General features: G+C 48.3%; 1 protein-coding gene across 1 annotated transcript in view; it reads left to right on the plus strand.

Annotated features, from left to right (window-relative positions):
- Positions 1 to 23,970, plus strand: part of SNX29 (sorting nexin 29) — a 443,554-nt gene that overhangs the window by 43,740 nt on the left and 375,844 nt on the right. Inside the window, exons 6-12 of the mRNA XM_025046099.1 lie at positions 745 to 925; positions 3,595 to 3,665; positions 4,841 to 5,089; positions 8,241 to 8,616; positions 13,942 to 14,060; positions 20,670 to 20,745; positions 22,512 to 22,594. Coding sequence (XP_024901867.1) covers positions 745 to 925; positions 3,595 to 3,665; positions 4,841 to 5,089; positions 8,241 to 8,616; positions 13,942 to 14,060; positions 20,670 to 20,745; positions 22,512 to 22,594 — 1,155 coding nt within the window. The remainder of the gene's footprint in view (positions 1 to 744; positions 926 to 3,594; positions 3,666 to 4,840; positions 5,090 to 8,240; positions 8,617 to 13,941; positions 14,061 to 20,669; positions 20,746 to 22,511; positions 22,595 to 23,970) is intronic.

The following is a 23,970-nucleotide window of genomic DNA, read 5'->3' on the forward strand; positions in this document are numbered from 1 at the left end:
GTGTATTAGTTTCTCATGACTCCTTAACAAATTATAACAAACTTGGTGGCTAACAAATTATAACAAACTTGGTGGCTTAAAACAAATTAATTTTCTTATAGTACGGAAGACAGAAGTCCAAAGTCAGTCCACTAGGCTAAAGTCAAGATGACGGCAGGGCTCGTTCCTCCTGGAGGCTCCAGGGTAGATTCTGGTTCCTCTTCCAGCTTCTGGTGGCTTTTGGCATTCCTTGGCTATGACTGCATTGTTCCAATCTCTGCTTCCCTGGTCATACCGCCTTCTCCTTGTCTGCGTCCAGACTCCCTCTGGCTCCCTCTTATGAAGATGCTGGTGATTATGTCAGGTCCTCAGAGACTGCCCAGAATAATCTCTTCTTCTCAAGAGCCTTACTTGAATCACACCTGTAAAGTTCTCTTTGCCAGATAAGCTAAAATTCATGGATTCCGGGAATTAAGACATGGTTCTCTTTGGGGGTTATAATCCAGCTGATCACAGATGTCAATTTTGTATAGAAAAGAAAGGTACAGGAAAAATATCTGGAAGGAAATACATGAAAACGTTAACAATGGCTGTCTAGATGGTGGAATCAGGGGTCATTTTTATTTTCGGTATACTCTGCAGCATCTTCCTTTTCTGTGCTAAGGAAGTAACTTAACCATCTTCAAAGACGCTCAGGGAACATTCCTCTAAAAACGATGTGTGCCCCAGGCCGAGTGCCGCGCGCCTGTCCCGCTGTCTCCACAGAGCCGGTGTTCTGGTTCTACGTGAAGGAGGTCCTCAACAAGCACGAGCTGCAGCGCTTCTGCTCCCTGCGCCACATCGCCTCCGACGTGGGCCGCGGCCGGGCCTGGCTGCGCTGCGCCCTCAACGAGCACTCGCTGGAGCGCTACCTGCACATGCTCCTGGCTGACCGCAGCAGGCTCAGGTACCAGCCGTGGGGGGTTCCGGGAGGCGGTGTGGGCCTGCGCTTGAAAGCACAGAATCTGCAGTCAGATGCCTGGGTTTGCATCCCAGTTCCTCCATCTGGGGCAACTGGGTTTCACTCTTACAGCCCCAGTTTGATCGGGGTGCTGTGGGGACTTTGGTTTGGAGAATAAGTGAGAGAAGGCCTGTACAGGGCCCCGCATGGCATCTGAATACAGCAAGTACTCAATAAATGCTTATTATCATTAAGTCTGGGGGTGTTGAGAAAGCTATTGTCTTAGGACACAGCCTGCTCTCCACTTCGTGGAATTTTGATTTGAGCTTCTTTCAGATTCAGAATTTCTTTTTTTAGATGTTGGGTGTTTAGTGCCTAGTTTTGTGTTTTGTCTTTCCTTGTGTGCTGGGTTCTTTACAACTCTTTATGGTTTTTTTTTTGTTTGTTTGTTTGTTTGTTTTTTTTGAGGTTAATCACTCTCAAACAGACTGAAAGAGTATGGAAGTTTTAACTTGGGGAGAGAAGTCATTTCCTATTAAGAAACAACCCCCCAGTTTATTATGTTTTCTTTTTTTCTTTGTCATAAAGTTCACTCTATCGGGTAGTATAGGCCAGGTTATGCTGCTGTAACAAACATCACGACAACCTGGGAGGATTGAGACAGCCATGGTTATTTCTTCCCATTTCATGTCTGTCATGGGTGAGCAGGGGTTCTTATCCCAGGGACCCAGGCTGATGGAGGCTCCATCTGTATGGAGATGTAGTTGAACTAAGCACTGACTCTTAAAGCTTCTGCCCAAAGTGATCCTAATCCCCATTCACATTTCACTGGCCAGCAAGTCACATGGCCACAGGCAAGCGCACCAGTGTGGGGAGGAATGGTTATGCCACAGCGGTGGGAGAGGGCATTGAATATGCGCCAACAGTAGTGCAGTCAGCCACATTCCCTTCAGGAACATCGACGGTCCTGTCATTTTTCCTGTGCGCGTGATGTTTATTTTACTGTCTCTCTTTTTTCTCTCTCTGTCTCTGTCTCTCTTTGGCTTTTTTTTTTTTCTTTCTATTCTGAGAATGGTGGACCATATATTTAGTTTTGTGTCACTTGATGACACAAAGGGACAGTGATCAATCCTGCCCTGGTCCGTTGAATAACTTTCACATCAGCAGTGCCCAGATCCTCAACAGTGAAATTTCATTTAATTCAACAATCTGGGATTTCCGTGATACATTCCTCTGGTTTCATATCTTGCCGTGTGTTCCCTGGCTTGAGTCTCCTCTTAGGCGTTCTGGGATTGTGTGTTGGGTCTCTTACAACTACCCCTGAAGTTCTTCCATTGATGTCTGTGATGTTTTGTCCGGTTGTATTTCAGACTCTGTGGGTCTGAAATGGGAGTGATGGGGGCTGGACGACTGGTGCTGGCTGCACCTGTGTGCTGTTTAGGGTCTGAGTCGGCAGGCTGTGAATGCCCGTGTGAACCTCCCAAGCATTGACAGGTTTAGTTAAGGAGAACATACTCATGTTCCTTAAAATGAATTTTCATCAACTCTTTCCGTAGGTCGTTTGCAAGTAGTTCAGTGTTGTACACTCAACATTAAAGCTGAATTTAACAGTGAGCAGTGGAAATGAATTCTGCTGTTAGGAATTACAGTTGAATTTATCTGGATCACTAGCCACTTATTTAACTCAATGTGAGAAAACCAAATATACTTACATGCATGATAACTGGCTCAAATTTTTGAAGAATCACAATTTTGGGAATCAGGTACAGTTGTCATGCCAGCTCGAACATGTACTTTGTGCTTCCACTGACATGTTGCTGGGTAGGTATTTGAAAAACGATGCATTTCTTCTCAGAATCTTTCTGTTAGTTGTATTCAGTCACTTCAGCAGCAAATATGTCCAGTCTCTTGCTGAACTACAGGTCACTCATCACTGACTGCGCTTTAGTGAAACTGTACTTTGACTTCATTAATTTAGAGTTCTCTGGTCTAGTTGGGAAGTCAGGGGGTTGAGAAGATTTGCTTGTTATTGCTTAGCAGGGGGCCGGATAAAGAGCTGGGGAATTGGACTGGGAGACCTGCTTTTGACTCCCGCTGTACGATTTATTGCCGCATGACCTTGATCAGATCCTGTAGGCCTCTCTGACCCCTACTCTCCCTCACCATTTAGATTTGTGGGGCTTTTTCAGCTTCCCAGCCCTGCCCAGGATAACTTGGGCTTTTGAGTCTTCAGCACAAGCCAGAATTATGTACATATGCCCTGGTCGATAGAGCTCTGGAGCTCTAAAATTTCTTTCTGAAATGCTGTCTTCTTGTGTTAGCCCAGTCAGGGGGTCCCTGTGGGCCAGCTTGCATTTCCTATTTGTCTCTTGGAGACTTTGCTTGAGTGTTTCTGATTTGCTGCTTCATAAACACCACATTTACATCTCATGCCTATTTCAGTACTCAAGCTCAGGGGACTCTGAAGATCTCAGGGGATCAATGAGGAAGTCGTAGGCTATGTGCAGTCAATCCTTTGTTTATAACCAGAAGCTTCAGCCCAGCAGAGACCTCCTATATCCACTCCGGGATGACCAGGCACAGATTTTCCAGGAAGCCATATAATGGCATTGTCTGGCTAAGGGATGCAGAGAACCACTATTCAGAGCCTTGTCCCTTTCTCTTTCAATTTGCAGCACTTTTTATGAAGACTGGTCTTTTGTGATGGATGAAGAAAAGTCTAGCATGCTTCCTACCATGGCAGCTGGTAAGCCTGGCCAAGGCCAGGGGCGATGGGTGTTCTGGAGCTTGGCGAGCAGAGGAGGCTGCTTGGGAGTGAATTTATAGCTCTAAGAGATGCTACAATTTTCCCTGTCCCTTACCGACTTAATGAGTCACTTGTCACTGTCTTTCCTTGAGTGGCATGGAGCATTGAGTCCGTTTATCTAGAATTTGGTACCCTGGCAGGGAAAGTATGGGGTTGAGGGTTTTTGGCTGTGGCTTTGCAGGTGTAACATAAAGACCCAGGGAACTGGAGGTGGGAGGCCTGCCTTTGAAGCCTGGCCACACCCCTTACTGCCTGGTTTCCTGGGTCAGATCCTGTGGACTTTGTCTTTTACCTTCCTGCTCTGCGAGGTAGGAATCCTGATAGCAGTGCAGTCACCTTTGCAGGGTCATGAGAGAATCAGATGTGATAAAGAGTCATCCTTACCATTTGTCAATGTGAAAGCCCTGGGGAGATGTTAGTTGGTGAATTGTTAACTTGTTTATCATTTGGCTCTCACGCAAAGACGCAAAGACGCAAAGACAGAGACAACTTGGGTAGCTTGTTTCTTTCTTCCGGGTCCTAGTTGCTTCCTTTTTTTCCTTTCCTGAAGATTTATACCAAGTCCCACATACTGAGAGTCATGTTAGTCTAGTTCGTTGATGAGGAAGAGTCAGATTCAACCATGATCTCCTTGGTCGGCCATAGGCTACCAGTGCACAATTTTGCCTAAAGTAATAATTATGATGATCCTGGTGCATTTTGTGATTACTGACTTAGATGAATGTTTTTGGTGGGTGATGATCTTTAATACCTACCCTGTGAAAGGGTTACTGTGTCCCCATTTTACAGATAAGGAAACAAGCTCAGAGAGGTTGTAAATAGCTTGACCAAGAGCTCATAACTCCTAAGTGGCAGTGCTGGGATTCAACCCAGGCAGTCTGCCCCCAGAATTTACACCTTAACCACCCTCCTGACAGATAGGGAGAGAATCTGGCAAGACTCAGCTCCTGTGGGAGCTGGTGTCTACTGACCCCAGTTTTGCAGGAGGTTTTATCAACGTCGAAGACCAGTGTGTGCCCTCCCGCGTGTACTGTGATGTCTGCAACTTGTTTATCACTTTGGAGGTGGGACTCTGTTCAGCAGCACACATTCCAGACTTTTCCCTTCTGGGGCAGGTCTGAACTCCATACTCTTCGCAATCAACATCGACAACAAGGATTTAAACGGGCAGAGTAAGTTTGCTCCTACCGTCTCGGACCTCTTAAAGGAGTCAACGCAGAACATGACCTCCTTGTTGAAGGAGTCCACGCAAGGAGTGAGCAGCCTTTTCCGGGAGATCACAGCATCCTCTGCTGTCTCCATCCTCATCAAACCTGAGCAGGAGACCGACCCCCTGCCCGTCGTGTCCAAGAACCTCAGTGGCGGTGAGCGAGAACGGGCACTCCAGGTAGAACAGAGGGGGTCGGGTAAGAGGACAACAGACTGTGGCTGAGGTGGACGCCTCTTGTCACCCGGAAGTGCCAAGGGGAATGAAATCTGATGTGCTTGCATTTTCAGTTCATGTTTGTTGTTTATTTTCCTTAACCTTATTCACCCCGAGTGGGATCTGGGAGCCATACCTCAATGGGAAGATGATAGAGGAAAAAGAGCAAGCTGAAAGGGAGGGTGTGATGGCCACGTGAAGCCAGATGAGGTTGATCTTCATTCATTCATTCATTTGTTCCTTTGTTCATTCATTTATTTGTTCGCTTAATGCATTCTGTGTACTAGGCAGTGAGCCAAGTAAGACGGATTACTGGCATTTAGCCTTCAGTCTCCTTTGGGATGGGTGGGGATAGCTATTTAATGACAGACTGTACAAATATTTAATTATCCTTCTGATAAATAGGGTGCTATGGAGACTGTACACTATCAGGCTTGCCTTTATTGGGGAGAAGACTTTAAGTGGAGGCCAGGGGGAGAGATTACTTAATTAAGATTAATTTTATGGTACATTTACAATACTCCTTGAGTCTTCTGGAACATTCAGAATGTTGCTACAGTAAAACTGGAAATTTGGAGTTTAAGTTCTTAGTCCTTGTCAGATCCCTTAGACAAGGCAATAATCATGGTGAGCCCTTTGGGATTATTTATGATGGTGACAACTCAGAATCTCATGGTGTCTTTGGTACATGTGGCTTTATCTATTTGTCCTCTCCTTCTTGAGCAGAGACCCCACACGAATGACATAGAAACAGGGTTACTCAGGGCTTCGTGTAACAGAGACGCTGGAATTTGTATATCCAAAGGGGTGCCCTTCCCATTCATTTCGGGGACCCTGTTTTGACATTGTCTCAGAGGAGTTGTGATACGTTGGTGGAACATGTCACACCTTTGTTTGGATGGAATGGAGTTTTGGGAATTTGTTCAGTGTCTCACACACAACTTTGATGATTAAGATGGGTGAACAAACTGGCTCATCTAAGTAGTGGGAACCAAGGCAATCTTAATTTCTGTTTCCATTAGTCTTTGCTGTGTAACAAACAGCTCCAAAAAAATGTAGTGACTTAAAATAACCATGGTTTATTATTTTTTAATGATTCTGCAGTTGGCAGGATGGTTCTTCTGCCGGTGTCACCTGGGCTTAGTTGTGGGGCTGCATTCAGCTGGTAGCTGAACTAGAAGATACAAGATGGCCACACTCATGTGTCTGCAATTGGTGCTGACTGTTGGCTGGCACATTTTTTTACACATGGCCTATCGTCCCCCAGTAAGCTAAATGAGCTTCCTTCTGTGGTGGTGTCAGGGTAGCATTTCTGGAGGGTATAAGGCCCTTTGATGCCCAAGCTCTGGAACTCACACACCAACATTTCTGCCACATTCCCATTGGTAAAGGCAGAACTCTGAGCCGGTCCAGAGTCAAGGGGGTGGAGAAACAGATACCATTCTTGAAGGGAGGAGTGGCGAATTCCCATCGTAAAGGGACATTATGCGGGGGTGGGGGTGGTGAGGAGTTTGTGGCCATCGAACAATTGACTACAACCCCAAACTGGTTTGCTTGGTCTCATCTACCAGGCATGAGAGCATTTCCAAAGTGAAACACCGAAAATCATTTCAGTAATGATAACACCCTTCGAATCAAAGTGTTTAGAAGGATTGCTTAGAAGGAACAGTTTTAACATATGCTCTGTGGCGTATTTTTTTTTAAGTTATTTTTTATTTTCTTAAATTTATTTTTAAATTACAGTCGACTTAGAATATTATATTAGTTTCAGGTGTACAACATAGAGGTTAGTCATTTATATAACTTACAGAGTGATCCCCCCAGTAAGTTAGCACCCATCAAACACCATACATAGTTATTATAATGCTGTACTTTACATCCTTGTGACAATTTTTATGACTGGCAATTTGTACTTCTTAATCTCTTTCACTTTTTTCACCCATCCTCCTACCCCCCCTCCCATCTGGCAAGCATCAGTTTTTTCTCCGTATCTATGAGTTTGTTTCTGTTTTGTTTATTTATTTGTTTTATTTTTTAGAGTCCACATATAAGTGAAATCATATAGTATTTGCATTTTTCTGACTTATTTCACTCAGCATAATACCCTCTAGTCCATCTATGTTGTCACAAATGGTAAAATATCATTCTTTTTTATGGCTGAGTAATATTGTATATATGTACCACTTCTTCTTTATCCATTTGTCTATTGATGTACACTTAGGTTGCTTCCATATCTTGGGTATTGTAAATAATGCTGCAATGATGCTTTTTGAATTAGTGTTTTGGATTTCTTTGGATAAATACCCAGAAATGGAATTGCTAGGTCATATGGTAGCTCTGTTTTTCATTTTTGGAGGAACCTGTTTTCCATAGTGGCTGCACCAGTTTACAGCCTCACTAACAATGCACAAGCTCCACATCCTCGCCTCACTAACAATGCACAAGCTCCACATCCTCGCCTCACTAACAATGCACAAGCTCTACATCCTTTGTTGTTAATTTATTGATGACAGCCATTCTGACAGGTACGAGGCGATCTCTCACTGTGGTTTTCATTCACATTTCCCTGATGATTAGTAATGGTGAGTGTTTTTCAGATGTCTATTGACCATCTGTATGTCCTCTTTGGAGAATTGTCTATTTAGGTCCTCTGCCCAATTTTTTTATCAGGTGATTTGTTTTTTTGGTGTTAAGTTGTTTGAGTTCCATATATAGTTTGGATATTAACCTCTTACCAATGTATTATTGGCAAATATCTTCTCCCATTCACTAAGCTGTCTTTTCATTTTGTTGATGGTTTTCTTCGCTGTACAAAAACTTTAGTTTGATGTAGTCCCATTTATTTATTTTTTCTTGTTTCCCTTGCCCGAGGAGACATATCAAAAATTGTTTAAATCAGAAGTAGAGGCCCACATCCATTTTGTCTCCTCTAAACAGATGTTTTTTTAAAGATTTAAAAAATATCCGAATTCATCTTATAATTTATTTTTCAGTAGAGTACTAGAGGATTTTCTGCAATGTAGTGGCAAAATCGCTCGATCATCCCTTTATACCACTTAATTTTTCTTATGCCACATCTTTCCTTTTGCCAGATGCCAAATGTAAAAAGGAAAGGAAGAAGAAGAAGAAAGTGACCAACATTATTTCATTTGATGATGAGGAAGACGAGCAGAACTCTGGCGATGTTTTTAGAAAGATACCAGGGGCTGGGGAGAGCTCGGAGGAGAATTCGGACCGCTCCTCCCTCAATATCGTGTCGGCCTTCGAAAGCCCCTTTGGGCCGAATTCCAATGGGAGTCAGAGCAGCAACTCATGGAAAATCGATTCTCTTTCTTCAAATGGGGAGTTTGGGTACCAGAAGATCGATGTGAAAAGCATCGATGATGAAGACGTGGATGAAAACGGGGACGATGTCTACAGGAACACGTCAGGAAGGAAGCACATAGGCCACTTGGAGTCACCAGAGAAGTAAGTTCCACTTGAGCGTCTAACAAAGGGTGCTACATTAACTGCTTTCTCTTTCCTCAGTATTGGGTGAAATAAGGGTACAAGTTTTATATTCGTTTGGGACGTCATTCATTTTTTAGATCTTGATTTAGGAGGAAGGAGCGTTATTAATTTGCTGAGAACTAAGAGAGGGGAAGGGAGTATGTTTGAAGGTATGTATATGTATTGCAAAATTAGTGTCAAGATGTGTGCCTTGAAAATTTTGCTTTATATATACATCTTTTATTTTTGTTTCCTAGATTTTCCTCCCACCGCTGGCTTGCCACTAGCATAGGAAACTCTGGAGAAAAACAGGGCTATTCTAGAGAATAGCTGTGGGCTGGTGATTTCTGCATTTATCTGCAGGCCTGTGACCATCATGAATTTGCCCGCACTTGCTGCTTTAACCCTGCAGTTGCTGTAGGTTTATACCTGCGGAAGGTGCTGGATGCATGTGAAGGCATAAAGCAGAAAAGCATAGTTAAGAGCTTGGTTCTTGGAATCGAGACAACTGGGTTCTCATTTACTCACTCCACGGCTTAGGTTGGACTAGTCTAGACAAGTTAGTTCGCCTCCCAGAGCCTCAGGCCTCATCTGGGTTCTGGAAGAAAAATAATACCTGCTTCATGGGGTCGTTGTCAACTTAATGGGGTACTGTGTGTAAGCCTGTTGGCATGGGTGTTGACACTTCGAGAAAGACAGCATAATTCAGCTTGGTTTCAGTCTTCACATCAAATAAACTTCAAAGCCCACCCATCAGAGTGAAATGAAGACATCGAGATTTCACGCTACGATTAAGGAGCATAGTGTGTCTCTAGCCCCAAGCTTTTCATTTTGATGTGGTTTTAATAGGAGTTTTTTTCTTTTTCATGAGACTCTGCCTGGTTTTGTTTTTGATTTTTTTCCCCTCCGGTCCTCATTCACATGGATTCCCATATCAGTAGCATTACTTTATCCATCATCTGTGATAAGCCAGATGCTGCAAGCTACGTCTATACCTCATCCTAATCCTTAGGTTAGTGGGTATCACCCTGACTCGAGAGATGAAAGAACAGGTTCTGTAGAGAATTGAGATTACTCAAAGCAATGGGTGAAGCTGGGGTTAAAGTTAGGTGATGCTACACTCCAAATCTTCTACTGTTGAATATTTTCCATATTTATGCATAATTATGAATATCACTTGGTTGATTTTCAGTCAGATTAATATGTCATGATTTGCTAAAGCTTCCCCTGTTATTGAGTATTTAGGTTGTCAGCGTTTTTGTTTGTTTTTGCTTTTTGTTATCAGCCATTCTGACATGAAGATTTTTATGCACAGGGCTTTTTTCTCCTTCCGAAGTATTTGTTAGGATAACTTTCCTGCTTGTGTTTTTGCTCACAGGCTATGAATGTTTTTGTACCTGGGATCCAGGTCTCGTGACATGCTGTATGAGGCAAGGTTCTCCAGAGAAACAGAACCAGTAGGGTGTGTGTGTGTGTGTGTGTCTGTGTGTGTCTATTTAGTTATCTATCTAGAGAGATTTATTTTAAGGAATTGGCTCACATGATTGTGAAGCTTGGCAGATCCATAATCTGCGGAGTAGGCCACAGGCTGGAGACCCAAGGAGGAGTTGCAGTCCGAATCCTAAGGCCATTTGCTGGCAGAATTTCTTCTCTGGGGAATCTCAGTCTTTTTCTGTTAAGGCCTTCAACTGATTGCACAAGGATCACCCAAATTATGGAGGGTAATCTGCTTTAATCAAAGTCTACTGATTTCAATGTTAATATCATCTAAAAAATACCTTCCCAGGAACATCTGGATCATATGTCTGGCTACCATGATCTAGCCAAGTTGACACTTAAAATTAACCATCATACCTGCCTTTAGTTCTTATTCTGGGCCTTTTAGGAAATGCCACTTGGATTCCATGTCTCTGTAGTTGAATGCATCTCTGAGTAGATTCACTTTGTGGGTTTTTTTGGCCTCAAACACAGTCATTTCTCCTCCTTCTAGACTGGTACCACTGAAGGCAGCCCAGCTTGCAAGCCAAGGTAGCTGCCAGCATTGTGATGTGTAAAGCACAGGACAATTCAGGGTGACCTTTGCAGAGCCCAGGCCCTTCGAGGCCACTGAGCCTCCTGCAGATTATGGGCAGCCTCTCCCGGTGTAAACAGGGGGTCTTGAGTGAACATTCTGCAGAGCATCTTGGGAAAAGAGCAGAGGAATGATGAGGTGGCCTACCGAGTGATACTTTCATTTGGGTTCTAAGCTAATGTCCTTGAGAGACCGAGGTGCCTGAGGGGCCAGAACGTTAGCAGTTTGACAGCACAGTCAGGTTTGTGGAGGGCAGTGGCCAGGCCAGGAGACAACTGTGCGGGACTGCGATGGCCTCCGGCAAAGTCAGTCTCATTGTCTTTAATATGCTCCATTGGCCACAAGTTGGGTTTTTATGCCTCTTTTTCCTAGCAGTTAAACCACTTCTTTGACCAACGAGGAAAATCTTATCCCTCCTGCCTCAGTGTTTACAAGTGTTGGCTTTGCTTTTTGTTTTTTTCTTAAAAGAGGATAATATCTTTATTATAGAAAGGAGTTTTTCTGTCACTTCGTATGTGTCCTATGGCACCAATAGAGAAGTAGGGTGAAAACATCATTCAAAAAGAATGACAAACATATGGAAAAATGTTGCACCTCACCAGCAATTAAGCAAACGCAAAGTGAAATCAGATCCCATAATTTGCCTGTCATATTTGCCAAGATTTAAAGTGAAAACTAGACAAAAGGCGAACCCCGGGTTAGCGCCTTGGGAATGGCTTGCTCTCAGTATGTCCTCAGGCTTGGTGTCTTCCGGGCACACAGTAGGTGTTAACTGATGAGGCAAGGCTGGCCCATGGGGCATCTTCATAGACAGCTGGTAGTGTCGACAGCCTTCGGGAAAACAGTTTGACGCAATGTCATGAGCCTGAGAAATGCTTATCCCACTTGATTTAGCAGTCCCAGTGCCAGGGGCTACCCTGAGGACAGAGTCCCAGGGAGAAGTGCTGCTTCTAGATGCGAGGTCCCTCTTTAGAGAAGCAAGACCTTGGAGCTGACCTGAATGTGCACAGAGCAGCAGCAGCACGGTAGTTCTCATTTGAGCCTTAGGGTCTTAAACCTCTCAAATGGCATTTAAGAGTGTCCAAATAGTATGAAGACAAACTTGGGAATTAGGATCGAATTAAGCCAAATGTAAAATCCTGCAGTTAGTTTTATTACAGCCTTGTAAAAAAAAGTATGTGCAGCAGAAAGAAAAAGGCACTAAAGAGATAGTGTCTAACCCAGTAGTATTTTGGGTAACGTGGATTTGGGTGTAATTTTTCCCCTCTTTTTGGCATTTTCTAGGTTTTATAATAAATATCTTACTTTTCTGATAAAGAGCAATACCTATCATTATGTTTTTAAGCCAATGGTGGCACCATATTTTGAATTGGTCTCTGCCTCAGGAATCACTTCAGTCTAACCCATTTTTGACATGGTGGTCCTTGGCCACTTTTACTTGAGGTCCAAACCCCGGCTGCTGCGGTCTGGCTTCACCTCGTGCCCCGCGCGTGCTGCCGGGGAGTGGCGTGATTCCCCTCAGCAGCAGTGGAATGCCCCCCTACCTCCCCGGCCCTGGGGCGGGCGCAGAGGCAGAGAAAGCACTGATGCTTTCGCTGCCTTCTCCTGAGGGCACCGTGACCACCTCTGGAGTCCCCTTGGGCACCAGCGGAAGGATCGGAGCCTCAGGAAGGCGGGTCTGTACAGATTCTAGGGGCACAGCCAGGTTCATCTAAGAACAGGCTCTTTCGCGCCCCAGTTTGCCATTCAAGAGTCTTATGTGTGTATTACCTGTAGGATTAAATGATACATTTTGCAAAATTCTATAAAGATTTTTGTTCAGTGTCAAAAGTATGACCAAAAGCTAGAGAGGGTGAAAGCAGAATCTCTACACGATGGCTTCTAAAGAAGGGGTGGCCAGCTCCGCCCGCAGGCCAAATCCACCCCTGAGCTGAGAATGGTTGTTATATTTTTAAAGGGTTGTTAATAAAAAAGAGAAGAATCTGTATGGACACAAAGCCTAAAATATTTGCCACTGGGTCCTTTACAGAAAAGTTGTGTTCACCCCTGCTCTAAACGAAAGGAAAACTACATCCTGTCGTGGTGGGCGGTGGCCAGGAGGTCTGTGCGACTGGACTTGGAACCCCCGGGCTCCAACCCCACGGGCCTTGGTTCTGTCCGTGAGGCTGATGACCTTGGACAAGTCACATAATCTCTGAGATTTTTTCTTCTCTCCTCCTTCTTTCTCCCTTTTGCCCCTTTCCATCTCCCCTCCCCTCTTCCCTCCTCTCTCTCCATCCCTCTCTCTTTTTCCCTTCCCCCTCTTCTCTCCCCCCCTTCCTCTATTAGGTAGAGATGATTACGATCTGCTTTTATCTTCTTTACATTCGAGTTACAAAGTGATTTTATAGACTTTGAAGTACTGCACAAATACTTCCTGGTATTTATTAGTGTTTCCTAATTGCCCAAAGGCACATGCTACAGTGGGCAAATCCTTTCTCAGATGAGTTCCACTGAACCAGCCTGGTGTCACAAAGGTCATACAGGTTAGTTCTGTACTCTGTGGATAAGGTGACAGCACAGCAGATGGTATGAGCCTGGTGAATATCCGAGCTGACCTCCTTTTTTCGAAGGGACCCGGACACGCTCTGGTCTGATTCTGCCCTTTTACCTGGGAGGGCTTGAGATCCAGTGAGGTGAAGTGGCACAAGCCCAAGGTCACGTGGCTGCCATCATTTCAGAGCTTGGAACACACCGCGCTTTCTCCCCTTTCCGCGCTTTGCACGTCTGCTCCCCTCTCCGTCTCTCTTCTTCCTTTTTACTTGGGCAGCTCTGCCCCCCCTTCAGCTCTCACCTCAGACCGCCCTTCTCCCGTGACACTTTCCCCCACCTTCCTGCCATTGTACACCGTCTGGGGGCACACTGATTCACGTCCATGTGCCCCACCAGATGGTCAGCTTCATGAGGGCCAGATAAACACTGCCGGCTTGTTTGCCAGAACAAAATATATGCGCTGCACAGCGCCCGGCGTACAGTAGGACCTCAGTAAACCGGTCGAAAGAACAAACGCAGTGGGTCTGGCTCCGGACTCCGTGCTCCCGGCCCCTGGCTCGCGTCCCCTGCTGTGTTCAGCTCCGTCACGGCCTGGCTAGTTCCCAAGGAGGAACTTGTAGGAGGCCCAGTGGAGGCTTGTGGGTGACCCGAACCCTCAGGGGCCCTGCATCCTGTCACACAGCTGTACTCTTCCCCCGTAGGCCACTGGACGGGGACACCTGCCTCTCCCAGAGGCACAGCTGGGCTCCGCTGCAGGTGCTACACGGTGACACTGACGTCCTCTTTCTGGTCAGCGGAGTGGGATCCTACAGCCCTGCAGGTGAGTGTTTCTAGTGGATGTTTCTGGACTGCTCCTTCCTTCTACGGGAGCTTGGGCTCCGAGAACCAGCAGGGGTGTCTGGGTCACCTCTGCCGGGAGGGGTAGGAGCAGGGAAGCCAGGGCCCAGGGCAGCAGGGGCTTGTGGAGACAGAAGTGACAGAGGGCTTGGCTTTGCTTCTTGCTGAGCCTGGGTGCTTTGCGCCTAAGTGACTGTTGGGCAGAATGGGCTGGCAAGTCACCAGGGGGCCCTCAGGCCTGTTTTTTTCTTGCCAGTGAATTGTTGAACTTAGTCATGTAAAGCTGACCACAGCTTAGGAAGAGGGAGGTGACAGACCCATAGCTCTGAAGGCCCTGGCAGCCTTAGCAGCAGAGTGCCCGAGAGATGGCTGTCTGACACCTGCCTGTGGAGCGGGCAGCAGTCCTGACCTGTTCCGTGCTGCCGAGCTGACTTGTGTGTGCTTTGTTACTGTCGTGAGCTGGAGCAGCTTATGGGGAGCGGTGGGGTGGGGCGCACGTGGGCGAGCCTGGCCCACCCCGAGGCGTGGGCGTGCAGTGCCGCTGACTCAGTGCCTGGCACAATGATGTGCTCGGTCACTTCCCCACAGCGCCACCGGGTCAGCGAGGATGGGCCTGATGTGAGTGCCCTTCTCATCTTCCCAGGGCCAGATTTAAGAAACTGACGGGGGCTCACCAGCTGCTCATTCTGAACCGCACGATGGACCGTTGTTCTTGTCACCGTGCAGGGAGCAGACCCCCGTCTAGAGTGGGGTCGGAGCAGTCCCGCTCCAGGTGGCTGTGGGAGCTGGGCAGGTTATGGCTCCGAACGCACTCAAGCTGGCCCAAGGGCAGAGGCAGGTGGGCTGTTGGCTGGCAGCCGTCTAGAGCGGGGTCAGAGCAGTCCCGCTTCAGGTGGCTGTGGGAGCTGGGCAGGTTATGGCTCCGAGCAGGGCTCCCTGTGTGCATCGTGGCTCATGAGAGTGCGGGGCTGAGACTTACGCCAGGCTCGTCGCCCTTTCTGGAAAGTGGGTGGTGGTGATGATAATGCACACCTACCAAGCCCTTGCAGTGAGTCCAGAGCGTAGGGTGACTGACCAGGTAAACGCAGTCACTCTCTTGACCGCAGCCCAGGAGGAAGGGGTGGCCGTTATTACATCACCTTCCTCTCAGGTTTATGGCGAAGGGTGCCAGGCACACGCCAAGGCCCCCTGGAGGCACCGCTGGGACCACAGCGTGCTGGGCCGCCATGGGCCTGGGAGCCGGGCTCAGAAGGGAGAGGCCTCTTGACCTGGTGGGGTCCCTCTGTCTTCTCACTCTGTGCCCCCACTCTTTCTTACAGGGATCTGCCCCTGTCTCCTCTCTCTCCTGGTCTGTCCCTGCTCCCTCGTCATTCTCGCCCCCTCCCCTTTTGGCCTGTGCTTGGCCGAGGTGCCAGCATCATCGCCTCAGCCCCGGGCACCTCCATCCCAACCAGCACTTCTCTCTGGGTCTCAGCTGAAATCCCCAGGAGGCCGGTCTGGCAAGCCTCGCTCATGTCTGCGGTCCAGGCCAGCACCGGTAGCTCCTTTCACTCAGGTGACTGTCCTTGGTTCAAGAATTGAGTGGGAGTGCAGACGTGCGCAGAATGTGGCTCTAATGTGTGTCTGGGACTGCTGCAGAGTCGCCAGCGTTTTTGTTCATGGCTTCCAAGCCGTCATCCAGTTCCGCATTCGCCTTGTCCCGATCCTGGTCGGAGGAACCTTCCAGTCGGGCTGTGAAGTATCGCTGGGCTGGTCAGTGTGTGCTCTGGGCAGTCTGTTTTGTTCAGCGGCTTGTTCATGTCATAGCTGGGCGCCTCTAACCATCAGACTCTGGGGGCGGACGGCTGGCTGCTCCCAAATGCTATTTGCCATTCAGGTCGGGGTTTCGCCTTATAGAACCTGGCATTCTTCCTCCCTGTTTGGGCTTTCTGTACATCAGCGTCTCCGGGGGAAGTGGCTTCTGGCCAGCTTCCAGGGTCCCCAAGAGAAAACATCCCGCTGTGTTCCCACGGTCCCACGGTCCCACCTCTGGCTGATGGCCTCACGGACGCAGAGGCCCTAATTTGTCACTGTTGTTGGGACCTGAGCTCCAGCTTATCAAGTGCCCTCCCCAGAGATGCTGTGTGAGAGCTGGTCTGCCAGCTTTTTATTTGCCACAGGAACAAAGCTGCCCGGAGTCTTGGAAGCTTGTGACAGCTCGGGGGCCAACTCGCTGTGGGTGGGAGCACAGCGTGGGGAGGCAGGTTATTCTGGGGCGCCCTGAAGACCCCAGGATCCCTTACGTCCGTCACTGAATACCAAATCGCATAGAATCCCTCCTGGGCCCGGCCTGCCTGCAGGGGACCGTCCCCCGTGGCCTCTGGCAGGGCTGCATTGCCCTTCCAGACTTCTTTTCTTCCACTCTGTTCCACTAGTAACCCTTCTGATTGACACCCCGCCACCTGAGCGACAGACATTAGCATATTCTTTCTCGTTCTGGCTGGGGGGGCCATTTCGTGTCTCTAGTGGTGACTTTGCATGCAGAAGGCTCCTCCCTTGGGACACTTTCCCTTCATCTTTGAACATGTTAGTGCCTCTACTGTCACTGCCTTTGGGGATGTGTAGAGAAGGGGTGGGGGGAGGATAGAAAAGGGAGAGAGGGATGTGGCAGGGAAGGATGAATGTTTTGGTAGCCAAGTCTTGGGAGGGAGACAGGGTAGGGGACCCTGAATACAGAATTATTATCCTTCTGAATCTTGGAAGAGGCGGCTCTATAGATGAGGGGGCTGTGCCTCGGGCTGCATTTCTGGGGTTAGGGAGGGGCTCAGCGAAGGGAGATGCCAGCCAGGGGTCACACGAGACCCTGAGAAGCAGGTGGAGGACTGGATAGTCATTCCTCCGGACACGTGTATTAGTTGCATCTTTACCACCTTTCCGTCATTTTGAGCCTGCAGGGGAGAGAGGGTCCCCCAAGTCCTTTTCAACTGACAATAACAAATGGAGGTGACCAAAGCACCCGTGGCTACTCACTGTGCGTGCGACACCAGCATGGCTTGTGCCCTCACCGCGGGGCCTGCATTTAGTGCTGGGTTTAGCAAACGCGAGGCAGTTTCCGACGGTGACGGTTCATTTGAGAGCGCGGGTCCTCTTCCCTCACCTTTCATCAGCTCTCATGGTCTTCAGCTTCTCCTCGTCCTGCCACTGGGTCTTCCGAGTTGCTCGCTGGGAGGTGAGGGGGGCCTGTCGTGCTGCTGCTCTGATCTGAGATGGTTGACTTCAGAGCTTGGCTCCCAGGGACTAATTTTACTGTTTGGAATGTTATGAAACTGTGGTGGCCACAGGGCCTGTATTGTGTGATTTCTACCCCATTTCTGTGGGTTGTGTGTCACTTAGGGTTCATGGGTGTTTTGCTCAATAGTGGGTGATCCTGCTCTGTGTCAGCACTGCTCTAGGCTCCGGGGGTCCAAAAGCGAGTCCCTCTTGGAGTTTTGCATGTGAGGAGGGGACAAGGACATCATTTTAATGATCGGATGTAAAGGAGAAAGGAATGAATGGTCTAAGTGTGTACTGGGTGCTTTCACCACCTTGTTCTAACTCAGCCTTCTTTCTCGCCTGGGGTATTGCAAAATAGCCCCTCGGTGCCCTCTCTGTTTCTACCCCTGCCTGCCCACCGCCACCCCATCCATTTTTTTTTTTTTTCAGCAGCCGGAGCTATTTTTTAGAATATAAATCAGATTGCCTCATCTCCCTGCTCCAAGCCTTCCACCACACTTAGGGTAGAATCCAGGATCCTCACCGCGGCCAGCCAGGCCCCCGTTCAACGCAGCAGTCTCCTCTCCTCCCGTTTCCCTTTTTCTTGGGGTCCCCAGCCACACCTGCCTGCTTCCGCTTCATTGCACGGAGCCTCCCATCATTTCTCTCCTCCTGCTCCTCTTGCCTTCCTTACCCTACCTATTCGCATCCTTCAGGTGGCAGCCCAGGTGCCACTGTCTTATGGAAGGCGCCTCTCCCCAGGCCTCGTGTCTCATGCTGTTGTCAACCGGTGCGTCTCCCTTGCTCTGGTCTCAGTTTGTGATCGTGTGTTTGTGTAATTACTTAAAAATGCGTGTCTCTCCGATTGGTCTTGGAGGTCCACGAGGGCAGGGCTGTCTTGATTCCAGTGTGACCCTGACCAGAGCCAGGCCCACAGCGAGGGCTCAGGAAGGCTTTGCTGAGCAGGAAGTGGATGGACGCTGTAGGTGGGGATGTGGGCGTGCTGTAGGGAGTGCACATCTGGCAGTCGGGAAAATCATTTCTGATTGGGGACACAGTGTGGACAAAGGAATAGAGGCAGAAACACCAGGGCTGTGGGAAGGAGGGAAATGCGGGCGTCTCAGATCTGCCGAGCGGGAGACCGAAGGGGCAAAGGCTCAGCTCTGCCATCGGCCAGACCCGGGTTCACGTCCTCACACTTTAGCTGTGTTAGCTGGGAAAAATCACGCAAATAAATCAACGAGGTCCATTTCTTCATCTATAAAATTAAGATAATAGTAGCACCCGCCTCCGAGGGGGCCCTGGGGGTGAGTGAAATAGTCTGCGTCTCTGGGATTGCTGTGTCCCCAGTGCCTTAGGCCCACCTCCGCTGTCAGCAGGTCGTGGGCATGTGTTACGTTGGGAAATCCACTCGGGCCGAGCAGGCGTTGTGTCTGGGGTGCAGGTGGGTGATGTCGGCCTTTACTCCAGCTGTGCGTTTCCATGTGTATGTCGGAGGCTCTGTCCTTGCTTCCAGGAGTAGAATCTGACAGCTGCACATGGGACAGGACTGAAGAAACCTGCACAGCAGACCCCTGGAAGGTGTTGAGCCTTGAGCTGGGGTGGCCATGGAGACGGCTAGTGAGCAAGGAGTGGGAGGTAGTTAGGTGGAACTGGCAGGTCTGAGGCACCAGGCAGCTCTGTGTCGGCAGGGAGGATGAGTGCCATGCTCTTCTGAGGTTACAGCCCAGTGGGAAGTGGTGACGGAAGAGGAGTGGTTTTGAAGGTCATGGTCAGCTGGTGGGCCCTGAAGGATGTCCCAGTAGAGCTTTCTGGTAGGCAGAAATGTGGGACTAGGATGCAAGATTTTGGACCTAGCCAGAGACAAGAGTTTGAGAGCTGTCATCTCACAGAGATAAGAGTGGGAGCCAAGACCTTGCTGGATTCACCAGGGGGATTGAGGCTGTGATCCAGGGACACCTCTGCTCAGGACTCAGGGGAAAAGATGGTCGGGGAGGAGGACCAAGGAATAGTGCTTTGAGAACGGTGAGAGCAGATCCCCAGGGAGGAGTGCCTGCTTAACCTTGTCACTGGCTCTGGGAAGGTGGGGAGGGGCCTAAGGAGGGAGTTCCTTGGGGTCCAATTGAGAGCAGTTCTAGGTGACTGGGAGGGTGAGAGCCTGTGGTAGGCAAGCTCGGCTACTGAGCGAGTCGATGCTAGCCATCGCTCCCTGAGTGTTCTTACTGGGTCTTTCACATATTACAATTTCATTATGTGGACGGCATTATTAAAATGTTGTCTTCCCATTTGGTAGATGAGGAAACTGAGGCACCAAGAGCCTAGGTGTCTTACTGGATTAGAGCTGGGGAGCAGAGCTTGAGTCCAGGCTGTGGGGCAGAGCTCGCACCCCACAGCACTAACCGGCCACGGTACTAGAGAGTGGGGCGGGCAGGCGGAGAGGCAGCGCTAGTTTCTTCAAACTTCTTGAAAGAGTGAGGAATGAGTGGGATAGCTTGATGGGTGCAGCAGAATGAAAAAAGGTTAAAAACCATTTTTTCTCCCGTAGAGTTCCCTTAGTTCAGCCCCTTAGACCTGGGGAGTCTTGAACAGGACAAAAGCAGCATAAACGGAAGGAATGACACAGAGGAGGCCGTGACAGATGGCTTAGGGGAACCAGATGTGCTCCCTCCCATCCCCTGTCCCAACCCAGACCTGGTTTTGTGGTGGACATTGACAAGCCAGAAGTGTCTCCAGTGAGCGAATGTTTTGGGTAATACCGGCTTTAAAGTCACCATCTAGCCCAAGGAACACAAAATTTATACTTGTTCCTGAAAAGAGACTTGAACAGCAGCTAATAGATTTATAAAAAAGTTTAGTGCCTCTTGCCTATTGTTTCTAGAGATTATTTGTGGCCTCACTTCCTCCAGATGCCTTCCCCACATGTCACTTAATGCAGGGCAAGTGGCTCTTTAGAAAGCAGCTGTCAAAGTTGTTTTGATCCGAGCAGATTCTGTCAGCGATTAGACCATGCTGCCCTCTTGTGTCTGTCTTGAGCCACTACAGACAGGAGCAATTTTGTGTACCAGAAAGCTGACTTATTCCTTGATTCTGAGGTTGGCTCTGAATCAGGGGTGATTCTAAGTGGCTCAGGGTCAAAAAAGTTAAGCGAGAGTATGGGGCCTTATGACTGATGCAAAATCTGAGATTATGGGCCCAAAACTGAAACGAGTAGCAGATAAAAATCCAGTGTGCCAATGAGGAAAACATTTCTGAGTCAACTGATTTCGCCTCTGTCTGCATTGTGTCCTTGTGTCATGGAGAAAATGAAATGAAATGAAAACGGAAACCTGACTTTCTCTCTGTGATTTCTCTCTGTATACAGATGCCCCTCTCGGAAGCTTAGAGAACGGGACGGGGGCCGAGGACCGTGTTCGCCTGGAGCCCGGGCCTCGGTACAGGTTAGTGCTCAGAAGCCAGGTGGCCTTCGGGGTCGAACTATCCTCAGCAGTTTATTCCTTTTTAAAGCCAGGAGGGCACCCACTAGGATTAGAGGGCAAGGCCTTACCTCGTATCTGTGTTCGTGCTTGGTTATAACGTCACAGATTGTGACGGTGCCAAGGGTCCCTGAGCACTAGCTTCTCTAAGAAACTTCAAGGATTCGTCACACTTTATTTGCATACCACCTTTGTTTTGTGCACTTTTGGGGCCATATCTGGGAACTTCCTCTGTCACCGTTTGCTTAATTTTAACATTTGATCATAATATCAAACAGTTTTAATATTACGTAATATTTAAGCCACTTAGATAGCATATGTCTGGGAAGTGCTTAGCCTGGCACATAGTAATAAGCACCACATTGAATTTCTAATAAAAGCTTTGAAGACTGTGAGTTGCCCGAAGTCACTGGCTGTTTGGTGGCAGAGCTGAGGTGGACACCAGAGTCACCCTTAGGCTTCATGATTCTTGTTGCCGTTACTGTTTTTTCCTTCTTTCTCTTCGTGGTTTTCATTTGCGAGATGTCACGTCTGCGTTTGCAGCTTTAGCTCCGGGCCGGGCTTCATGATTACGCCATACCACGCTTGGCGTTGTAGGCTCACTCTGAGTAGACGGGGCTCTGCTCTCTGAAAAGGTCGCTGCTTGTAGGAGGCTTGTACCAACTAGTACGATGCCAGGAAGGATCGGTGTCACCAACCCCATCCAGGACTCTGAGTCCTTTTTGCTGTTTATTTTACAAAAATTGGAAAATGCAGCATTAAGTGGAAAAAAATATCACTCTTAACCCCCAACTCCATTTTGCTGTTGATATTTTGGTCCTTTTTCTCCTAGTCACGTGTCTGTGTGTCTGTGAGTGTCTGTGTGTGTATGTACATGTGTATTTTAATCATATTATGGCCCTGCTGTTTTCATAAAAAATATTTCATTTCGCCAGGTTGCAAATTCTTTGTAAGTGTACGGTCCATTCTTACTATTTGTGGTAGTTATGTCCTGTAAAGTCACCATGAAGACCGTACCACTGCTCCTAGGGGAAATGCAGGATTACATTCCTGTGAGCCTCTGGTCACCACAGTTTTGTCACTCAGTCAATACCGAACTTTGTTTCATGTCTGTTCCTGTTTAAAGACACCTTATTTAACATGTACTGTCGGTTCATTGACATTGAACTCATGGCCAACAGCACCGTAACTCATGTTTGAACAAAGGTTACCTGACACAGGTGTCTCCTCTGTAATGGGCATCACAGCCTTCTTGAGTTTGGGAACACCAGAGAGCATTTTAGCCCCAGTCTTGGGGACCATTTTAAACAGCAAAATCCCCCCCCCCCCCAAAAAAGCACATGAATGTGAAAAAATGTGGCACTCAATAGTCCCCCAAAGGACACATGTACAGTATGACAGTTGTAATAAGAAGGCAGAGCTCACCTTGTTGAGGGCAGCTGGGAGCATGCGCATCTGGTGACTCAGATTTTTTGTCACTCTGTGCATGTTCATGAGTGACCTCAGAAGCGCCATGGATCTTGATTTTGGGGTTACACATAAACTTTAGTGAGCAGGCGAATTCGCAAAGACGGAATCCGCAGATACTGAGGACCGACTAATTTCAAGGCGATGCCCTCTGTTTCCCCTCGTGGGTGCCGGGCAAACTCGGCACCAGCTGGTGTCCTGAATGGTGAGGCTGTGCACTGTAAGTAGCCGAGTGTAACTTCCTTCTACCTGCCTTTTCCCAGCGTGGAAGCCAGTCCTCCAGGCCAAGGAAGTCCTCTGAGCAGCCTGTTACCTTCTGCCTCGGTGCCAGAATCGATGACAATTAGTAAGTACTTTCTGAGCTGACTCCTCCAATACTGGGACGACTTGTGGGCCTGTGTGTTGTGGCAGTGCCTTGTGTTTGCTCCTCCATGACTGTGGGCTTTGGGTGTATGGGGTATAATCAGGTGTGTGCCCCTGGTCGAGGAAGAATTGAAGTGTGGTGCGTGGTGGCAGGTGGGTGCCCAGTGAGTTTGCCAGAGAAAGGTGCGACATTGTAAAGTGTCTCTTCTGAGGTTTGAAGGCTGCTTTGTGGGTGTGGGTGCTGCTTGTGCTCTTTGACAGCCATAGGTGCTGTCTCACTTGTCCTGAGATTTCAAAAGGACATCAGTCTTTACTCTCTGTAAGCTCCCTGGTTTGTTGGGAAGGTGCGCCTGAGTGCCTCAGGGAGCTGTCCATGGTCATGGGGCGGCAGCAGGAGGGAGAGGAATGGCATTTAGAATTCGCAGGGAGTGCCTGCCTGCCTGCCTGCCTGCCTGCCTGCCTGAAAATATTAGGAGTCAAGTAAGTAGAGAAATGATTTCTGAAACTCTCTCCTACCTCCTCCCTTCCTCCCTCCTTCCCTCCTTCCTTTCTTTTCTTAAAACAGCTTGATCGACATATGATCGACATATAAAAAACTGTCCATATTTAATACATACAACTTGATGACTTTGTCGATGAGTATAAACTCATGAAACCATTGGCACAATTTATGCCATCATATTTAATTTACCTCCAAAATTTTTCTCCCATTCTATTGATTGACTGATTGATTGATAATTACACTTAACATTTGATTTACTGTCTTAGCAAATTTCTGGGGAGTGCTTTTCTCGATGAAGGAAAAGCACTCTTTTCCGCCATTCTTTCTTTCTTCCATTATTTGCTGGATCCTTTCTTCCATTCAAAAACTATGTACCAGTGTTTGTCATGTGATGGACACTGTGCTAATCTTGGCCTGGACATCGGTGAACAAGGAATCAAAGTCCCGCCCTGAGGCATTGCCAGGCCACTGTGGAAGATAGGCAGCAGCGATGTTGACAGACATAATGAACCTGTGCTTGCAAACTGTGACAAGAGCTGGCAAGGCAAAGCACGGGTGGGGTGTGTGCTGTTTTAAGGTAGGTTAGCAGGAAGGGTTTCTCTTGGGTGACAGTGGAGTTGAGGCCCGCGGGATGAGGGGACTGAGCCGGTTTTGGTGGCAGCTGGTGACGGTGGAAGTGTGGCTGGGCGGCGGCGAGGGGCGAGCCGGCTGGGAGGATGCCGCAGACGGCGGTCAGTTTGGGTTTTAAGTGCAGTGGGAAGCAGGCCGAGGGCCTTGAGGAGGAGCCATGTGGTTTCTCCCACTTCCTCTTGCGAGGGGCAGGCTGTTCAGGAGCGTGCTTGTCAGTGCTTCCTCCT

The sequence above is a fragment of the Pteropus alecto genome, unplaced genomic scaffold, assembly GCF_000325575.1.
Source record: "Pteropus alecto unplaced genomic scaffold, ASM32557v1 scaffold34, whole genome shotgun sequence".
In the NCBI taxonomy this organism is placed as follows: domain Eukaryota; kingdom Metazoa; phylum Chordata; class Mammalia; order Chiroptera; family Pteropodidae; genus Pteropus; species Pteropus alecto.